General features: G+C 39.0%; 1 protein-coding gene across 5 annotated transcripts in view; it reads right to left on the bottom strand.

Annotated features, from left to right (window-relative positions):
- Positions 1 to 17,530, bottom strand: part of LOC120519109 (estrogen receptor beta-like) — a 122,117-nt gene that overhangs the window by 45,726 nt on the left and 58,861 nt on the right. For all 5 annotated transcript variants that reach the window (XM_039742211.1, XM_039742213.1, XM_039742210.1 and 2 more), the window contains 4 exons: positions 16,142 to 16,592; positions 15,238 to 15,404; positions 7,706 to 7,822; positions 3,271 to 3,576 (listed from right to left, as the gene is read on the bottom strand). In XM_039742211.1, the coding sequence (XP_039598145.1) occupies positions 3,271 to 3,576; positions 7,706 to 7,822; positions 15,238 to 15,404; positions 16,142 to 16,592 (1,041 nt within the window). The remainder of the gene's footprint in view (positions 1 to 3,270; positions 3,577 to 7,705; positions 7,823 to 15,237; positions 15,405 to 16,141; positions 16,593 to 17,530) is intronic.

Genomic DNA, 17,530 nt, shown 5'->3' with positions numbered 1-17,530 from the left:
TGGATGGTTGGCCCGCTTCTTCGAGAACTACCCACAACACATATGGAACATAACAGAATACACAAGGACATAAAGAAACAAAATAATCAGCACTATTAATATTAAAAATGAACACAATTAACATAAAAACAGCAACTGAGTCCCAGTTTTGGGTGAAGTCTGGCTGAGCTATAAATGCTATACTGTACACAGACATTACATTTAAGATACTTATACACCAAGAGGAAAATCCCATTTCCCATTTCCTTTGGAATATGCAGATTTAGACATTTTGTTGTGTATGTTTAATTGTGTTTGCATGTTTTGCAATAATTTTTGGCATACTGGTAAAGGAGGTTTTATAAAATCACGAATTCCATATAGTATACTAAATCACCCAGTATATTGCCCGCTCCTAATGGAAGTAGCTTCATTTAAATTTAGGTATTTTTAGTCTGATCCAGCTGTACAGTCAAAGTTAGCTCAAATATACATGGCTTAGAAAAGGATGTGCCCTGTGGTACATGACTGTGTCTTTCTGTAATTCATCCTTTTTATACCCTCAGGGCTGCTGGGTGGGCATTATAGGCTTTGAATCATTTATTGGCTGATCTTCATATTGTTAGCCAATGCAAAGTTCTATTTTAGGATGGTTTCCCCAGTAGTTAGTTAGGAAGTATGGCATTGTAGGTATGATTATACACATTGTACTAAAATGTTACATGCAACTCACTGTGTGACCCTGAACTTGTCACCTAAACATTCCACTCTTCAGTTATAGAAAGTTTGCCTAAGAATGTGTACTTTAGGTCTATTCCTATTGAGAACTTGCATACCGGTCACCACAGAAAAAAATTTGTTAGGTTATTTAAGAGAGTGTATCCAAGAAAATCAACAGTGTCCTTACCTCTTTTAACAAGTATCATCTCAAAACTTCATCCTTTGTGAGACAATAAGAACAACCAACATAAACAGATAGGGGCCCTACTGGAAGATGATACCGTAGATGATTTATGACTTTGGGTATTGGCCTAAAATTCTTCTCTGTGGCAGGCAATGCATGCATGCAGAGAGAGTCATGGCTGTATATGAGGAACAGGGAATTTATGAAAGTATATTAGTTTTAACAAAGACATGTTAAGTCAGCCAAGAATACTGCATTAGGTGACTGACTGTGCAGGGCGGGACAGATTTTAAAACAAATGCCAAGGGAACAATTGTACTTTTTAAATAGGGAGCAATACTAGAAGGTTCATAAAGGTGTGCAGCTATAAATGAGACATTCCCTCATACTGGAACAAGCAGCCAGGAAACATTTCTTGATGATAGGTCTGAAAGTAGTACATGAAGGGGTCACCACTTTCAAGGACCGGGGTTTTATTTTATTTTATTTTCATCCAGTCCTTGTCTGTGTGGAAGAGTATTTCTCTGCTTGTGCTACATTCTGTCAAGTCTGGGCCTAACAATGGACAGAGTTGGTTCAAAAAGTTATTTAACAAGCCTTATAGTTCACTTGAGACACATTGCATCTTGGAAATTTAACAAATGTACCTTTACTTACATCATCACAACACAGACAAAAATGACAGCAGACTACGTGAACTACTGGGAGATTACTGAGCCTGGAACAGTGAAGAGTCCCGAGGCTTTGGAAAACATCTTGTATCACCCCAGTCCCAAAGGTATCACGTCCTAGTGAGCTGAATGACTTCCGGCCTGTTGCTCTGACGTCACATGTGATGAAGACCATGAAGCAGCTCCTGCTTCACCATCTGAGGCCACAGGTCTGCCACGCCCTCAACCCTCTGCAGTTCGCATGCCAGGAGAACGTGGGAGCGGAGGATGCCATCATCTATATGCTACACTGATCCCTCTCCCACTTGGACAGAGGCAGTGGTGCTGTAAGAATTATGTTTTTGTACTTCTCTAGCGCCTTCAACACCATCCAACCTCTGCTCCTTAGGGACAAGCCGACTGAGATGGGAGTAGACTCACACCTGGTGGCATGGATCGTGGACTATCTTACAGACAGACCTCACTATGTGCGTCTTGGGAAATGCAGGTCTGACATTGTGGTCAGCAACACAGGAGCACCGTAGGGGACTGTACTTTCTCCGGTCCTGTTCAGTCTATATACATCAGACTTCCAATATGACTCGGAGTCCTGCCATGTGCAAAAGTTCGCTGATGACACTGCTATTGTGGGCTGCATCAGGAGTGGGCAGGAGGAGGAGTACAGGAAGCTAATCAAAGTGTTAAATGGTGCGACTCAAACCACTTACACCTGAACACCAGCAAGACCAAGGAGCTGGTGGTGGATTTTAGGAGGCCCAGGCCCCTCATGGACCCCGTGATCATCAAAGGAGACTGTGTGCAGAGGGTACAGACCTATAAACACCTGGGAGTGCAGCTGGATGACAAATTAGAGTGGACTGCCAATACTGATGCTCTGTGTAAGAAAGGTCAGAGCCGACTATACTTTCTTAGAAGGTTGGCGTCCTTCAACATCTGCAATAAGATGCTGCAGATGTTCTACCAGACGGTTGTGGCGAGTGCCCTCTTCTACGCGGTGGTGTGTTGGGGAGGCAGCATAAAGATGAAGGATGCCTCACGCCTGGACAAACTTGTTAAGACTGCAGGCTCTATTGTAGTAATAAAGCTGGACAGTTTAACATCTGTAGCAGAGCGACGGGCGCTGAGCAAACTCCTGTCAATCATGAAGAATCCACTGCATCCACTGAACAGGATCATCTCCAGGCAAAGGAGTAGCTTCAGTGACAGACTGCTGTCACCGTCCTGCTCCAGTGACAGACTGAGGAGATCGTTCCTCCCCCACACTATGCGACTCTTCAATTCCACCCGGGGGAGTAAATGCTAACATTACTCACAGTTATTTTCTGCTTTTACATGCATTTTTATTACTATTTAATTTAATATTGTTTTTTGTATCAGTATACTGCTGCTGGATTATGTGAATTACCCCTTGGGATTAATAAAGTATCTATCTATCTATCTATCTATCTATCTATCTATCTATCTATCTATCTATCTATCTATCTATCTATCTATCTATCTATCTATCTATCTATCTATCTATCTATCTATCTATCTATCTATCTATCTATCTATCTATCTATCTATCACCTTTATGACATGTACAAAGATGTTCATGACAGCAGGCTCTCACCATTGTGCATGAACTACCTTGTCCAAGACAAAGACACACACTCACAGATAACTAAGAATGAGATGCGATGTGATGTCAGCCCATAAAATAGAGAAATCACTTACCCGGAATCTTTTTGGCCCAGTTGATCATGTGTACAAGTTCCTTGTCTGCAAGGTGTGTTAATGACATCATCATGGTTGCTTCAGTGAAAGGCTTTGTTGTGTAGTCTATTATATGGATACTGGGAGGTTCTGCATCTTTTATTGACATCAGAAGCTGCTCTGGGCCTTGACAGGTGAAGTGTGCCATTTTAAAAAACGTTGGGCAGGTCTCTCTGATTCGGCAGGCTTTATTTTCAAGATGTACTTGCCCATGTGAAAGTCGTTTGTGTCGTAGAATGCGATAGTTGCAGCGTTCTCTCCTTGTACCTATTAAAAGAATAAACAGTAGCCTACAGTATTAGAACAAATGAGTAAATGGACTCCAAGCATTGAAAGCAGCAAAGAAATATGAGTAAAGAGAAATTATTTTCATCAACTCACTCTACTCCATTTCTGGAGACGTTAAATCAGCACAATTTAATTTCTGCAAACAGCTGCTTAGTACTAAATATAATGTTACACCCAGCATGAATTGCTTCAATACCATCCTGTCACTATCAAACCCTCTTCTACTATCTCAAAAACAAAGATGGCAGTTAAGTAAATCACTCATATGACAGATCCTACTATGTGATCCTAGTATCACCAGCCGCCAGTAAGTGACGGATTCTCTGCAGATATAACCAAAAGGCAGCCAGTACCTGTTTCATATGAATAATAAGCTTTATATTTAATGAAATGCTTACTTATCATTAACTAATAATGCCCAATTTTATTTATATAAATGCAGAGTGATGCAAAAAGAACAGAACATTTTCAAAAATTGATTGATCAGTAACTACATATAAAATATACATATACAATTTGAATCAATTGTAGAGTTATCCTTAGTTTTGTACATATTTTGGTACTTAAATAAATGAGGGAATGCAACGTTGTTGATCACTGATGGTGAAATGCTACTGATGGTGTGGAATGATTTGTGCCACGTGACATGGGGGTACATGTGTTTAAAAAGTGTTACAGTTTCTTTACAAATTGGTTTAGACTAAATGATGTTCATATGATGAAGTTACTGAGTAATACAATTTTGGAAGTGTTCAGTTCTTTTTGGATCTCTGTATATGGTGATGCCAAAGACAGAAAGTGAGGAAGACAGGGAAAGCCTTTTAAAAATGGGAAGCCACATTTGTTCTCAGAAGGACTCTAGGGCAGCCAGGGCACAGTAATGCTTTAACCATGAAAGGTGGTGCAAGAACCACCTGAACCAAACAGCTTACAACAAGACAGGAGAATGGATGCTATAGCTTTGGCAAAGAGAATGATAGACTTGTGAAGAGACTGCATTTGGTCTTTTGGTACTTGGAATTAGGCTCTGTGCCCAGACTTTCATTTTCTTGATAAACACCTCATTTTTGGGAAACTTTGTAGTCATTTGATTTTACTACGCCCAATTATATACAGAAATAGAAAAGTTACTTGGCAGATGTTTAGAATCACACAGGGAAAGGGCACAAGTTAAGACATATGCAGCTAAATGGGCACCACTAGGGGCCAAGAAAAAACACTGCAACACATTCAGTTGTAGGGCCACTGTGCCGCTTTTAATATACATAAATGATCTGGGTAGGAATAAAAGTAACAAACTGGTTAGGTTTGCAGATGATGCCAAGCAAGGAGGATTGGTAGATAATCTTGAATCTGTTGAATCTTTACAGAAGGATTTGGACAGCATACAGGCTTGGGCAGATTTGTGGCAGATGAAATTTAATGTCAGTAAATGTAAAGTATTACATGCAGGAAGTAAAATTGTTTAGTTTGAATACACAATGGGAAGTCTGAAACTTGAAAGTACATTATCAACTGTCAACAGAATGTAAGGTGAGGTTATGCTGAGCCTTTATAATGCACTGGTGAGGCCTCATCTTGAGTACTGTGTGCAGTTTTGGTCTCCGGGCTATGAAAAGGGCATAGCAGCACTAGAAAAGGTCCAGCGAAGATCGACTAGGCTCATTCCAAAGCTACAGGGGATTAATTTGGAGGAAAGATTAAAATTTTAATTTAAGATTTTAATTTAAGCAAAAGAAGATTATGCATAGATTTTCAATAAAATAATTAAAATTATTAAAAAAAAGAATTAGTACAGTGGTTTAAGATGAGTTCATTAAGAACACAGGGACACAGTTGGAAATTTGTTAAGGACATTTTTCTTTACACAGAGAACCACAGACACTTGGAATAAGTTACTAAGTAGCATGGTAGACAGTAAGACTTTAGGGACATTCAAAACCTGACTTGGTGTTTTTATTAGAAGAATTAAGTGGATGGACCTGGCAAGCTTTTTTGGGCTGACATGGCCTGTTCCCGTCTAGACTCTTCTAATGTTCTGGCATAGTGGACTGTAGAAGTGACTCTAGGATAGGCCTGGCCAAAAGAAATCCTAGCAGTGAGGTGTGCAGAAAATGGTAGCTCCTTGTCAATGTATGTATACAGCATATACATGAAGAGGTGCCTTAATAGAAGGAAGCTGGAAAGTAGTGACAAAGGGAAAAAGAAATGGTGTGGACAGAGGGAAGCAGATCAAGTAATTTCCATGATATTTCCATTTTCATGATATTTCTTATCATGTCAGTCCAGAAATTCCCAACAGTCTCTTTGCGTTTCTTTTAGGAAATTCTTTTGCACACTGATGTATTACTATTCATTGTCTTAACTGTCAAGATTTCACTCTTTTGTTTATTTTGAAATGTTTTTGCTATTTAAGCACTTGCTTGATCACAAGCACATAAGTGGGTATAAGTATCAATTACGTGGTAGATACTCTTTAAAATGCCCAACATTTTGTTCATTTTCATTATTTGGATAAAATTAACATAGAACTGCTAAAAAATTAAAAGAATAAAGCATTAAAAGCGATTGAAAATGAATACTTGCAAGTTTCTTCTCCGAGTAAATCCTAAATTACTGACTCTGTCTCAATACTGAAGGACATAAGAGAGTTAATCAAAGAAAAAGACCAAATAAGCAATTATGAATATGGATGGAATGAATATTTGACAAATGCAGTGTTGCACTGTAATCAGTGTTTGAAAACACAACCCCACCAACTAGTAAAAGGAGGGACAGATGTACATGAGAGCTCTTCACCAGGTCCTTCAAGTTTTTAACATGTACAGTGGAACCTCAGGTCACGAGCATAATTCATTCCAAAACTCTGGTCGTAACCCAATTTGGTCGAGACCCAAAGTAATTTCTCCCATAGGATTGTATGTAAATACAATTAATCCGTTCCAGACCGTACAAACTGTATGTAAATATATTTTCTTTAAAGATTTTTAAGCACAAAAAATAATTAATTATACCATAGAATGCACAGTGTAATAGATAGATAAATAGATAGATAGATAGATAGATACTGTAGATAGATAGATAGATAGATAGATAGATAGATAGATAGATAGATAGATAGATAGATACTTTATTAATCCCAAGGGGAAATTCACAGAATAGTAAACTAAATGTAAAAATATTGAATAACACTAAGACAAACACCCAGGCTCCCTGCTCAGCAGCTCGCTCACTCTCAGATGCACGCGGGCCTGCGCTCGCTCGCTCTCTCTCTCTCTCGCGCTCTTGTGCTCGCTCTCACTTTCTCTCGTGCGCTCGCTCTCTCTCACTCGCTCTCTCTCTCGTGCTCTCGCTCTCTCTCTCTCGCGCTTGCTCCCACGCTTGCTCTCTCTCTCTCACGCTCGCTCGCTTTCTCCAGCACCGGCTTTCTCCTCCTGCTTCCTGCCTTCTCCTGCAACCTCCCGTTCTTTTTTGTTCTCTTCTTTTTCCCTTTAGCCGACTCGCGCTTCTGTTTATGAAGAGGCATGGTAGTCGTGGCAATCAGCAGCTCCTGGGAACAATTACGGATGTGGACCACTTCTCACCTGTGCACTTAGGTAAGAAACGCCCACATCACGAACTCCTCAGGAACCGCTTCGGCCACACACCACCACGCCCCATCGCTAAGCTGTGAGTGCGGTGATTATTTATTAAAACTGGCCTTTTTGACGGAAGCTGTGGACCCGCTATACCACAGGAGGAAGCTGGGTTGAGAGGAGGTTACAGTTTTGAGGGAGAGTCCCTCTGCGTGATGAACCGAGAACAATGTATAGTACAGGGAGAGACTAAACACTTGCAGAAATCTTCGGCGCATACGAACCAGAAGGGAAAAGAAATACAGCACAAAGTGTTCATAGTGAATGCACAGGAAGAGACCGAACATGTGCGGAAATCATCGGCGCGGTCAAACCGGAAGGGAAACTGGCTTGTTCGTCAACTGAGTGTGTGGTCGTGAACAGATGAAAAAGTTTGGCAAACATTTTGGTCGTAACCCGATTTGTATGTGTTCAGAGACGTTCGTGAACCAAGGTTCCACTGTACTCGTACAATTGTAAAGAGAGCACTTTACCACATTTCATCATTCCAACTTCATAGCACTTCCGCAGACGGCAAGCCTGGCAGCTCTTCCTTCTATTCTTGTCTATTGTGCACTGGTTGGTGGCAGGGCAAATGTAGTCATTGTGTCCTAAATTGGAAGAAAGAAAAAAGAAAGAAAGAAAGAAAGATTGTTACTTAACACAAGCATAAATAAAACAGGCATATTTCCTACCTGCAGTTGGTTGGGTACTAAATGAAGATAGTGGGTTTTCTGTGTTAACTCTGTAGCCCATCCATTCAAAAAAATGTGTATTTTCATACACGTTGTTACACACACGTAAGGGAATAGTCTCAGGGTTTATATAAAGATTGCAATACCACTCAAGCTATGCACAGAAGAGAGGCCCTAAGGCTCGATGGTATATGAAGACCCGCCCACTTCCACACGAAACCCCTCTCCTTCTGGAAAAGAACCCATATACAGTAATGGCCAAGTCTACAGCTAGCCAACAATCTTGTGGTGGACTAGCGTCTGGAAAGATGTTTCTCAGTTTTCTGCTTTACACAAATTGGTGCCCCAGGTGTGTGTGTGCTGCCTTATCATTTTGTCATGTTTAAAATAGACAGGTTTCTTTTAGTGAAAATGAGGATTAAAAAATATTCTGCTTATCAAGAGTTTGCATTTTTTCTTAAACTATTTTTCAGTGAAAAGTTCAGAGCTCAGCATAAGCTGGATACAAGTTTATACTGTATTTAAAATTAAAGCACAAGTAAGACTTTCAGCAGTAACCAAAAAAAAAAACATTTTGAGGGAGCCAGTTTGAAAGATATACAGTTGATCAGCAAGTATTTATGTTTTTGTCACTATGTACTGTTCAGATTTAGTTTTTGGAATGGTCTCAGCTTTGGAAGTGCTACAGTAATCCTCACAATTTGAGGAGTCCTAGGCTTGATCCAGATGGACAACTGCCATAGCAAAGCAAAGGCAACTCTCAAAACAAGAGATCGTTAAACAACATTATGATCACAGCATATGCAGAGCACTGAATGTTAGGGATGCCAAGTTAAAACTACTTCAAAAACATTTGCAGCTCTATAGTGCACTCATAAACATGCACATCAGGAGCGACAGTTGGATGTCTGTTCCACAAGAAGGACAAGCCTTTAGTGGTCAGTTAAATAACAAAAAAAAAGAACAACTTAACTGAAGTAAAGGAACACAAAGATTAAGCCCACAAGTTAATGCATTACTGTTACATTTTAAATATTTGTCAGAAAGAACACAAGTGTGCAAGGCATTGTCTTAAAAACACTCAGCGATGTGCTTTTTAATTATTTTTATCTGATGATTTTATGCTCAACGTGTTATATCGGGAATTGAGAAAAATTCACAAAGTAGAAGGGGAAAACTCTTTAGCTTATATTAAAGCTGCATATTATTCTGGTTTTCAACCCCTCCTTCTATTTTCAAAATTAACAAGTAAACTATTTGCTCAGTTTCAATTTCCCAAACTTAATGAATGTCTCGCCCTACTGTATAGCACCTGGCAGTAGCTGTTTCTTTATTTATTTATTACAACACCTTGACCTTGTTAAGCACCTTTGATTTTTAGCCCTGCCATGTAAGCCCCTGGCACCGTAGGTACACAGACACAGTAGACTTTGGAATCAGGAAGTTATCTAGTCATTATCAACAATCAAGTCTGGCGTCTGGCAGTCAAGCTACTTCAGTTTCATTTCACAGTTAAAATACAATAACACACCATACCAATTTCTAATACCAAATTGCACACACATAAAGAAACGGAATGGTTTAAACACATAGTTGAATAAAGCAATTCCTAAATGATGAACAGTATCACTGCAAATGCATTCAACAGAATGGAACTGAACCCTTTATTGGCTAATATTTTAAATATTTAACTAAAAATGACAATTTAAGAAATATGTGTGTGTGTGCCTATATACCGTATACAGAAATATTTAGTAAGTATTACAATGATACATACTATCCAAGCATCAATACAAAGGAAGTAGTGGTGGTACAGCACAAACAAGTTCTGCAAGATCTTTTGGTAGAATGCCATACATTTGTTGCCTAACTTGGACCGGGTTCTGTGAAACCCCTGGAACAGTAAGCAGAGCTATAAACCAGTCAGCCTTATTTATATAAGCAGAGTGATCACATTCTCCTGAAACTAATTAGGACTTGGACACTGTTTCATATCTCTCTATTATAAAAAAAAAATCTTGGAAGGAGACGAGAAGCGATATTCTCAGAGACACTTTCATGTCCCGCGAGACAACAAGAGCGTATGCAAAGAGATTTGGAAAAGTCCTGTGTGGTTATGTCAGACACATTTCTTGTAGAGAGAAAGAATCAATATTCACTCACGGACGTTGCATTGTCACAATGTAATACCAAACACGGAATGAAAATTCAATGCAATATTGATGAAAAGGTAAAAGCGAAAAGAGATTGAATATATGGACATAGGTGATATGACAGAAGTGCGCTTCGCGAAATGCAGATCATGCCGCACGGCAGCTCCTGCGTTCAGCACCCCTCTTCACAACACGAGTGGCAGAGACACAAACTGGTTGGCGCGTATCGCAGGCGGGAGGGTGTGAAGCCCCTTAGTTTTTTTAAATTCTCTACACAACACTTTTCATAAAGCCAGCACTAGCATTCCCAGCCTTTTCTGTATGAAGCTCTTCCACTGAAATAAGAGGTGGTCCTCCTGCATTTGACCACACCAGGCCTGAAGGCTATGACCGTTATTACTACACTTCAATCACCACATTACACACATCAAAGCCAACAATAACAGTAAAAACTAAAGTGGAAATCCTTAAAGTACACAAACCACTAAGCACAAACTAAACAATCTGAAAACCATTCAGCACAGTTAGAGACAGCTATAATTTACAAAGCAGGATTTAAGGAAAATCTGTGCTTGATTATACATTAGGATTCTCTTATGGTAATACCGGTATTATTATTATTATACTTAAACATATGTGAAACTGTAACTATGCACTGTGAATTTCATCGCTAATGTCTGATATTGGGTGGCACAGTGGGTAGGGATGCTGCCTCACAGTGACACAGTAGCCAGGTCACTCGCTCTTAGTTTGAATGGGCTCTGGGGATTCAGATTTTTTTCTCCACGTCTGAAGGACCTGATATTAGGTCTGCTAGTAGTTGTGAATTGGTTAAATCTGCCAGGAGGGTTTGCTGTGATGGACTGGAGTTTAGTCTGTGTTTGGTTCCAGTTTTGCACCTGATGTCAATGAAAAAGCCCCAGCAATCCACAATAAATATAATAAAAAGTGCATTTATAATTTGTATTCATGGTTGAAAGGTTTCAGCAACCCTGCAACCCTGCTTAAAATAAATACTGTAGCTGAATGGGTGAAAGGTTTGTTTACTAAGTACTTGCTATTTAAATTAACTACTGATGTGCCCCCTTTAGTATTAGCCAGATGGAGTATGCCACCATAATAACGCTAGATCACAAAAGAGGGATGGGGGCCTAATGGAGAACATGCTGTAACATTGCATATTATGAAGGGAATGTGCAGAGCTTTAATTAACTACAAAACATTCTAACTCTGTTTCCCACTGTGTGCATTATTTTTTTTAATTGGAAGCTTGCATCCTATATTTGTTCTTTACTTTTCCTATTTTAAAAATGCACAGGAGGTTTAATTAACCCCCCCAAGTGAGTCTTAATTTCAGTCAAAATGGCATTGTGTCAGCTGTGATGTGGTGCTGTATCATTTAAATCAGATACTGTACTATACTTTGTAATGTTTCCACTCTTTATAATTTACATTATTAACAAAGCTGACAGATCTGCTTTTCTCTTCTTTGCATGTTATTCAGTAAATTCAGTAAAGTATGCACAATTGATTACATTGTAGCCTTTCATATTAAAATAAAGTATTACATGTTTTAAAGAATCACCTTCTGCTTCAATGTGTTAAATGCATATGCTGTTGACATTTTCACATCTGGCAAATACAAGGAGTTCTAGTACTACAAATCCAGTTCAATATACAGTATCAACTTGTCCTTCCATTTTCAAAGCCCATTTTCCAAAGTGATAAAACCACTTGGACTCCTTTTCTCTTAACTTCAAGTGGGTTAAAAATGAACGTTTATGTTTATACACTCAATATTTATAAAATACATCCCAATACACTTTGCATATTTAAAAACAAGTATATATTGTGGATTCAGAAAGCATTCAGAACCTTTCACTTTCTGCACACTTTATTCTAATGGAGTTTTAATTTTAAACAGATAAGTATGCCATTTTTTGCTCATCAATCTACATTTAAGAACCCAAAATGACAAATATATTTTCAGAAAGGTTTGCAAATGTATTAAAACTCAAAACTGAAATCTCTCCTTAATATTCCCTTAATTAATTACTTTGTAGAAGCCGCTTTGGCACTACCAGCTTTGAGTCTTCCTGGTTAAGTCCCTACAAGCTTAGCATACCTGGATATGGCCAGTTTATCCCACTCTTCCTGGCAGATCCTCTCAGGTTCCATTAAATTGGATGTAAAGTGTCTGTAAACTGCTAACTTCAGGTCTCTCCTCAATGTTCTATGTGGTTTAGGACTGGGTTTTGACTGGACTACTCAAGGACACTCAGATACGTTTCCCAAAGCCACTCCAGCATTGTCTTGCAGGGGTGTACAAATTATGAATGCATATGCGAGTCTGCTGAGCTACCAGCTTTGTTAACCTTGTACTCCAGGTATGCTTTCTGCTAGCCCCACGTTACATACGAGGTGAAGGGTGACCTGCAAGTTTTTACAGCAATGTTTATTTGTAAAGTTTTGTTGTACACAAGTGTGTACTACTCTGATGCCACAACATAAACACAATCGACATTATGGACAATAGACAATAGTCTAGCAAACAGAGGATATTTAAGGGATTGTGTCATGTTGCTGTGTGGTCATTTTCCAATGTACACTAAAATATTTTATCAGAAATTAACTGAAATACTGCATAATATTGTATACTCAAGATTTTGTTTACAGACCCAATTTAGACCCCAACAATTACTTTGTCAAAAACATCATCAGTTTGACCTTCAGGGCTATTTTGAGGTGCAGTGTATCCTTTACAGTGTCGTATACCTTTAGTTGACTATAGCCAGTGATCTATGTATAAGTTTGTGTTAAATACAGGATGAGATACTTCAGGATGATAGTAAAAAAAAAAGTAAAGTAACACAGCTGCTAACAAAATTCCATCTCAGATGTCCATCTCCTGAAACAAACAAGACCAAAAAAGGTGCCCATACTACTATGTAGTTAGAAAACATTCCAGACACAGTGTGCAGTAAAATCTTAGGCCGTGACACCATTATTTTTGCTGTGTTGCCCTCACAGGCATTAGATGGGGGTTACAGCAGTCAGGAACACTAAAAGCAACTGTCCTGAAAAGACTCGCCAAAGCTAAGATCATACAGAAAGAATTTGGTGTTCTGTTTTTATCAAATTGTTTGTAATTAAGAAATACTGCATGGACCATAGATCAAAAACATCTTGTAGTCTACTGGGCTTTTGCAAGTTTGTTTTTTGGTTGTCAACAATTAAAAACTGGTATTCCAGGACATCCGGACTACCCATTTGTTCACCCTGTTGCTCCAGTCTGAGGTCGCATGCACTCTTGAGCAGTTTGTCTTCAACAACCTCTCTGTATTTAGTTGCTTTCATCTTTCTCTCAATTACGACCAGTCTCCCTGTCCCTGCTGATGAGAAGCACCCCCATAGCATGATGCAGCCACGAACCATGCTTCACTGTATGGATGGCAGGTAATGAGTAGTGCCTGGCTTTCACCAGATATACAGCATGGAGTTCTCCCTAAAGAGTTACATTTTTGAATCAAGAGATCAGATAATCCTTTTTCTTGGGCTATTAAAGTCTTTTAAATGTCATTTAACAAACATCCAGTGGACTGTCATTTGCCTTTTACTCAAGAGTGGCTTCTGTCTGATGGATGGAGTGTGCTGAGATGGCTGTTCTTCTGACAAAGTTAGGGTTCTTCATCTCAGCAGAGGACTTCTAAAACTCTTTTAGAGTGACCATTACATTCTAGATCACCTCTCTGACCAAGGCCCTTCTTGCCCAGTTATTCAGTTTGATTTCTAGGAGTCTAGGCAGAGTCCTACTGATTGCAAACTTTTTTTGTTTCACAATTAATGAGGCAACTGTGTTCCTGGGAACACTCAACGCTTTCAAGATGTTTTTATCCCCTTGCCCTGATCTATGCCTTACTACAGTTTTATTACAGAGGTCTGCAGAGAGCTTCTAGGACTCATGGCTTGGTTTTTGTCCTAACAAGCAATGTGAATTGTGGGACCTTATATACACAGGTGTGTGCCCTTCTAAATGATGTACTCTAATAAATTCAATTTGCCACATGTGAACTCCTACGAAGGTCAAGACACATCTCAAGAAGAATTAAAGCCAGCAGGATACACTTGACAATCTGGAGTGCCAGAGCAAAGAATCTGAATACTTTTATAAATAAAGTGTTTGATTTTTAATAAATTGGCAAACCTTTCTGAAAACATGTTTTCACTTTATGGGTGATTGAGAATGGACTGATTGCCAAAAATGGAAAATACATCCACTTAAGATTAAATGTACTGTACAATGCAATAAAGTGTACAGAAAGTGAAGGAATGTTTGAATTAATTACATATACTTGTTAGCTTTGTAACACCTTTTGTGATGGCTCATTCTCTTAATGGTGGTAATGCTAAATTAACACTTTTGAACTAACTGTGCAAAGTGGATTATATATACAGTAAATGCAGTATATTCCATTTTGTTCAGGTGCTACTGAACACTTAAGAAAGAAGCCGATGTAAGTCAAGACTACTCACAAGGTTCCTCATCCAGCACACAGGCACACTTAAAAATATCATTTTTACCAGTTACACTACAAATTGAAAACAAAGAAAACAAAGACTGTGTTCTGTCAGCCTTTTTCATGTGTGAACCCAGGGGCGCTCTTGGACTAGAAAGCTGTTCTGTACATCTGTTAACACACAGCACTAATGGTAACTTCACCTTATTTTCCATTTTTAACATATGGCACATTTATGTTAAAATTTTTACTAACAGATGGCACTTTGTTCAGCAGTTTTTTTGGAGTAGCACCACTCTTATCACCTACTTTACACCTGATTACCATAATGTATTTAAAGACACTATTCCCCCAAAAGTTTAAGGTATTATTAATTTGTGAAGAAATGAATTACAGAGCTATTTGCAGATTGAGTGTTACTGACGGTGATAGATCAGGGTTGAAAATGACAGGAACACACACTTCTACATGCTTGTTGGCAGAGGCTAAAATTAGTTGAATGGATAACGTTCCATATTGAGAAACTGAACCCAAAATACATCAGATAACCAGTGTTTTAAATGTAGAAACTCAAAGTTATGACAGTAATGAGCCAAACTTTTGCAAATGAGCCAATAATTATACCAAGGTTAAAAATGCTATAGAAATGAGGAAAATGTACCTTGAATGCTGCGTTTGAAGAAGGCCTTACAGCCTTCACATGACCAGACTCCATAGTGATAACCAGAAGCAAAGTCATGGCAGACTGCACAATAATGCATGTCCTGCTTGGAATCATGGAAGCTCTTCAGCAAACCTGGCTCTTCTTCCCTTTGCTTATTCTCTTTGCTGAAATGACAGAGGTTTATAAAGAAGACTTTTGAGGAGAAGCCTGAACAAAAACATTACAAAAACAAAAACCAAAATTATTTTCTGTTTTTTTCTCACAGGGTCTTAAAAAACCAGAGTGAAAAACCCAGACGCATGAGGTGCTAGGCAGAAACACACTTGCGCCAAATGACAGTCGTCAAATTAACCAACCGTAATACAGTTTTGGAATGTAGGGGGAAAGCACTTGGAGAAGACCTTAGACAAATACACTACAATTTTTGCACATGTATGAACAAATATGAATATGTCATAAAATGCCCTATATTGACTTCTATACAGAGAACTAAGGAAGAGAAATGACATCACATTTCACTTACCAAGCTGATGCCACCTTTCTAAATGAGAGGTGGTAAAGTAAATGATTTGGAGTCATCCCTCTGCCAACAAAAGGGACCCATGGAAGTGCAGAAGATCGCTTGCATTTCAGAAATCCCAGAAAAGTGTCTGATCACACCTGATCATTGTTCATCATGAGAACAGGGAACATAGTCACTATTATGACCTCTAGAACTGCAATTTACAATTATTTTGTTCTGGTACAATATCTTTTGAGTGATTTAAATAATGCTTTGTATTATATGCTTGTTAAGGTTGTGAAGGTGATCACTAGTAAAAAATACTAGGTGTATCAAAGTTTGTAAATAAAATATATAATATTATTATGAATGACTCTCAGTTTTTCCCAGATGTCCTACCTGTTCACAGCCAGAATCAGCTCTCGTGACCGGCTCTCGCCCCAGTGGCTCCTCTCAGAGTCTGGATACATTAAAGCTTGTTGGCAGTGAATAGCTAAGGACGAAATGTGATTTGGCTGGGTCCAAAATACTGAAGGGCTAAGTGTCTGGCGCACTGCTGGACTGTTGGGGAAGCCGCTTGAGTTACTGTTGTACCCAAGCATGGCTGGGCTATAGAAAGCCAGCGCATTGTAGTCATGGGTGCTGTCCATGTAAGGTGAAGGAATACAGACAGCTTTGGGCTCCATGGTGGGAGCAGTTAGTGTCCCACTACCGGTAAGCTGCATGTCCATGCCTGGGGAATGGGGCTTCATGACCTCAAGCTGCCGAACCTGAGCCTCTTTCTTGGGTGTCGAAGTCATTCTTGAACTCTGTGGAGATGCATTCACTATACCATCTTGCAATCTTCTTTCTAGATGTAAAAAAACCCCAAAAACAAAACATGTGGTTAGTGACTAGAAGACAATAAAAACAAGTAGGAAAACATGCTACATGTGCAGTGAGAGGTGAAGCCAGACAATCTTAAGTGTAGCACAGACAATGGCAAGTCATCTTAATGAACTCAGTCTTTCCATGTTCAAGAAATAGCTGCAACAAATCTACAGTTCCAACAATCCGTTTCAAACCCCCAAGTGATCACATCAAATGCATGAATCTTACTAACAGAAAAATTTCCGAGCTGCATCACCATTCTTTAACAGTGTCTAAAATATACATTCCTTATGTGCATCATAATAATAATTATCTGTTTGTACCAGTCTGTTCATCAAAGGTTAAAGGTTACTCAAAACAGAAGTGTCCAGGATCGAACCATGAATATGTTGATTATGAGTCAGCAGTTCTTACCGCTGCACCACCAAAGCGGTCGTATTAAATACGTGTGTCAATGTTGCACCCTAACGTGAGTTCTTTTTCTGCAGTTATATTCTTGAAAAAAAAAGCACACTTGTTTTGTTATACTTGTACCTTTTGTCAAAGTGTTGGATATTTAGACTTCAGGCTTCATACATAATGCACTTCATGTCTATCCATCCATCCATTATCCAACCTGCTATATCCTAACTACAGGGTCACGGGGGTCTGCTGGAGCCAATCCCTGCCAACACAGGGCGAAAGGCAGGAAAAAAACCCCGGGCAGTGCACCAGCCCACCACAGGGCATGCACACACACACACACACGTCTACATTTTGTCAATTATTACTAAAACATGAAAAACGTTTCTGTTTTAACAATGTGTTTACATAGATTGTTGTAGACACGGAAGACACATGAAATACATGAATTCCAAATAAGAATCTATTATTTACCCTATACAACTCCAGGCAACTCACATGCAGGTTAAAAAGACT

This window comes from Polypterus senegalus, chromosome 18, assembly GCF_016835505.1.
Source record: "Polypterus senegalus isolate Bchr_013 chromosome 18, ASM1683550v1, whole genome shotgun sequence".
Lineage (NCBI taxonomy): Eukaryota > Metazoa > Chordata > Cladistia > Polypteriformes > Polypteridae > Polypterus > Polypterus senegalus.
This window is presented reverse-complemented; position numbering and strand designations above follow the sequence as displayed.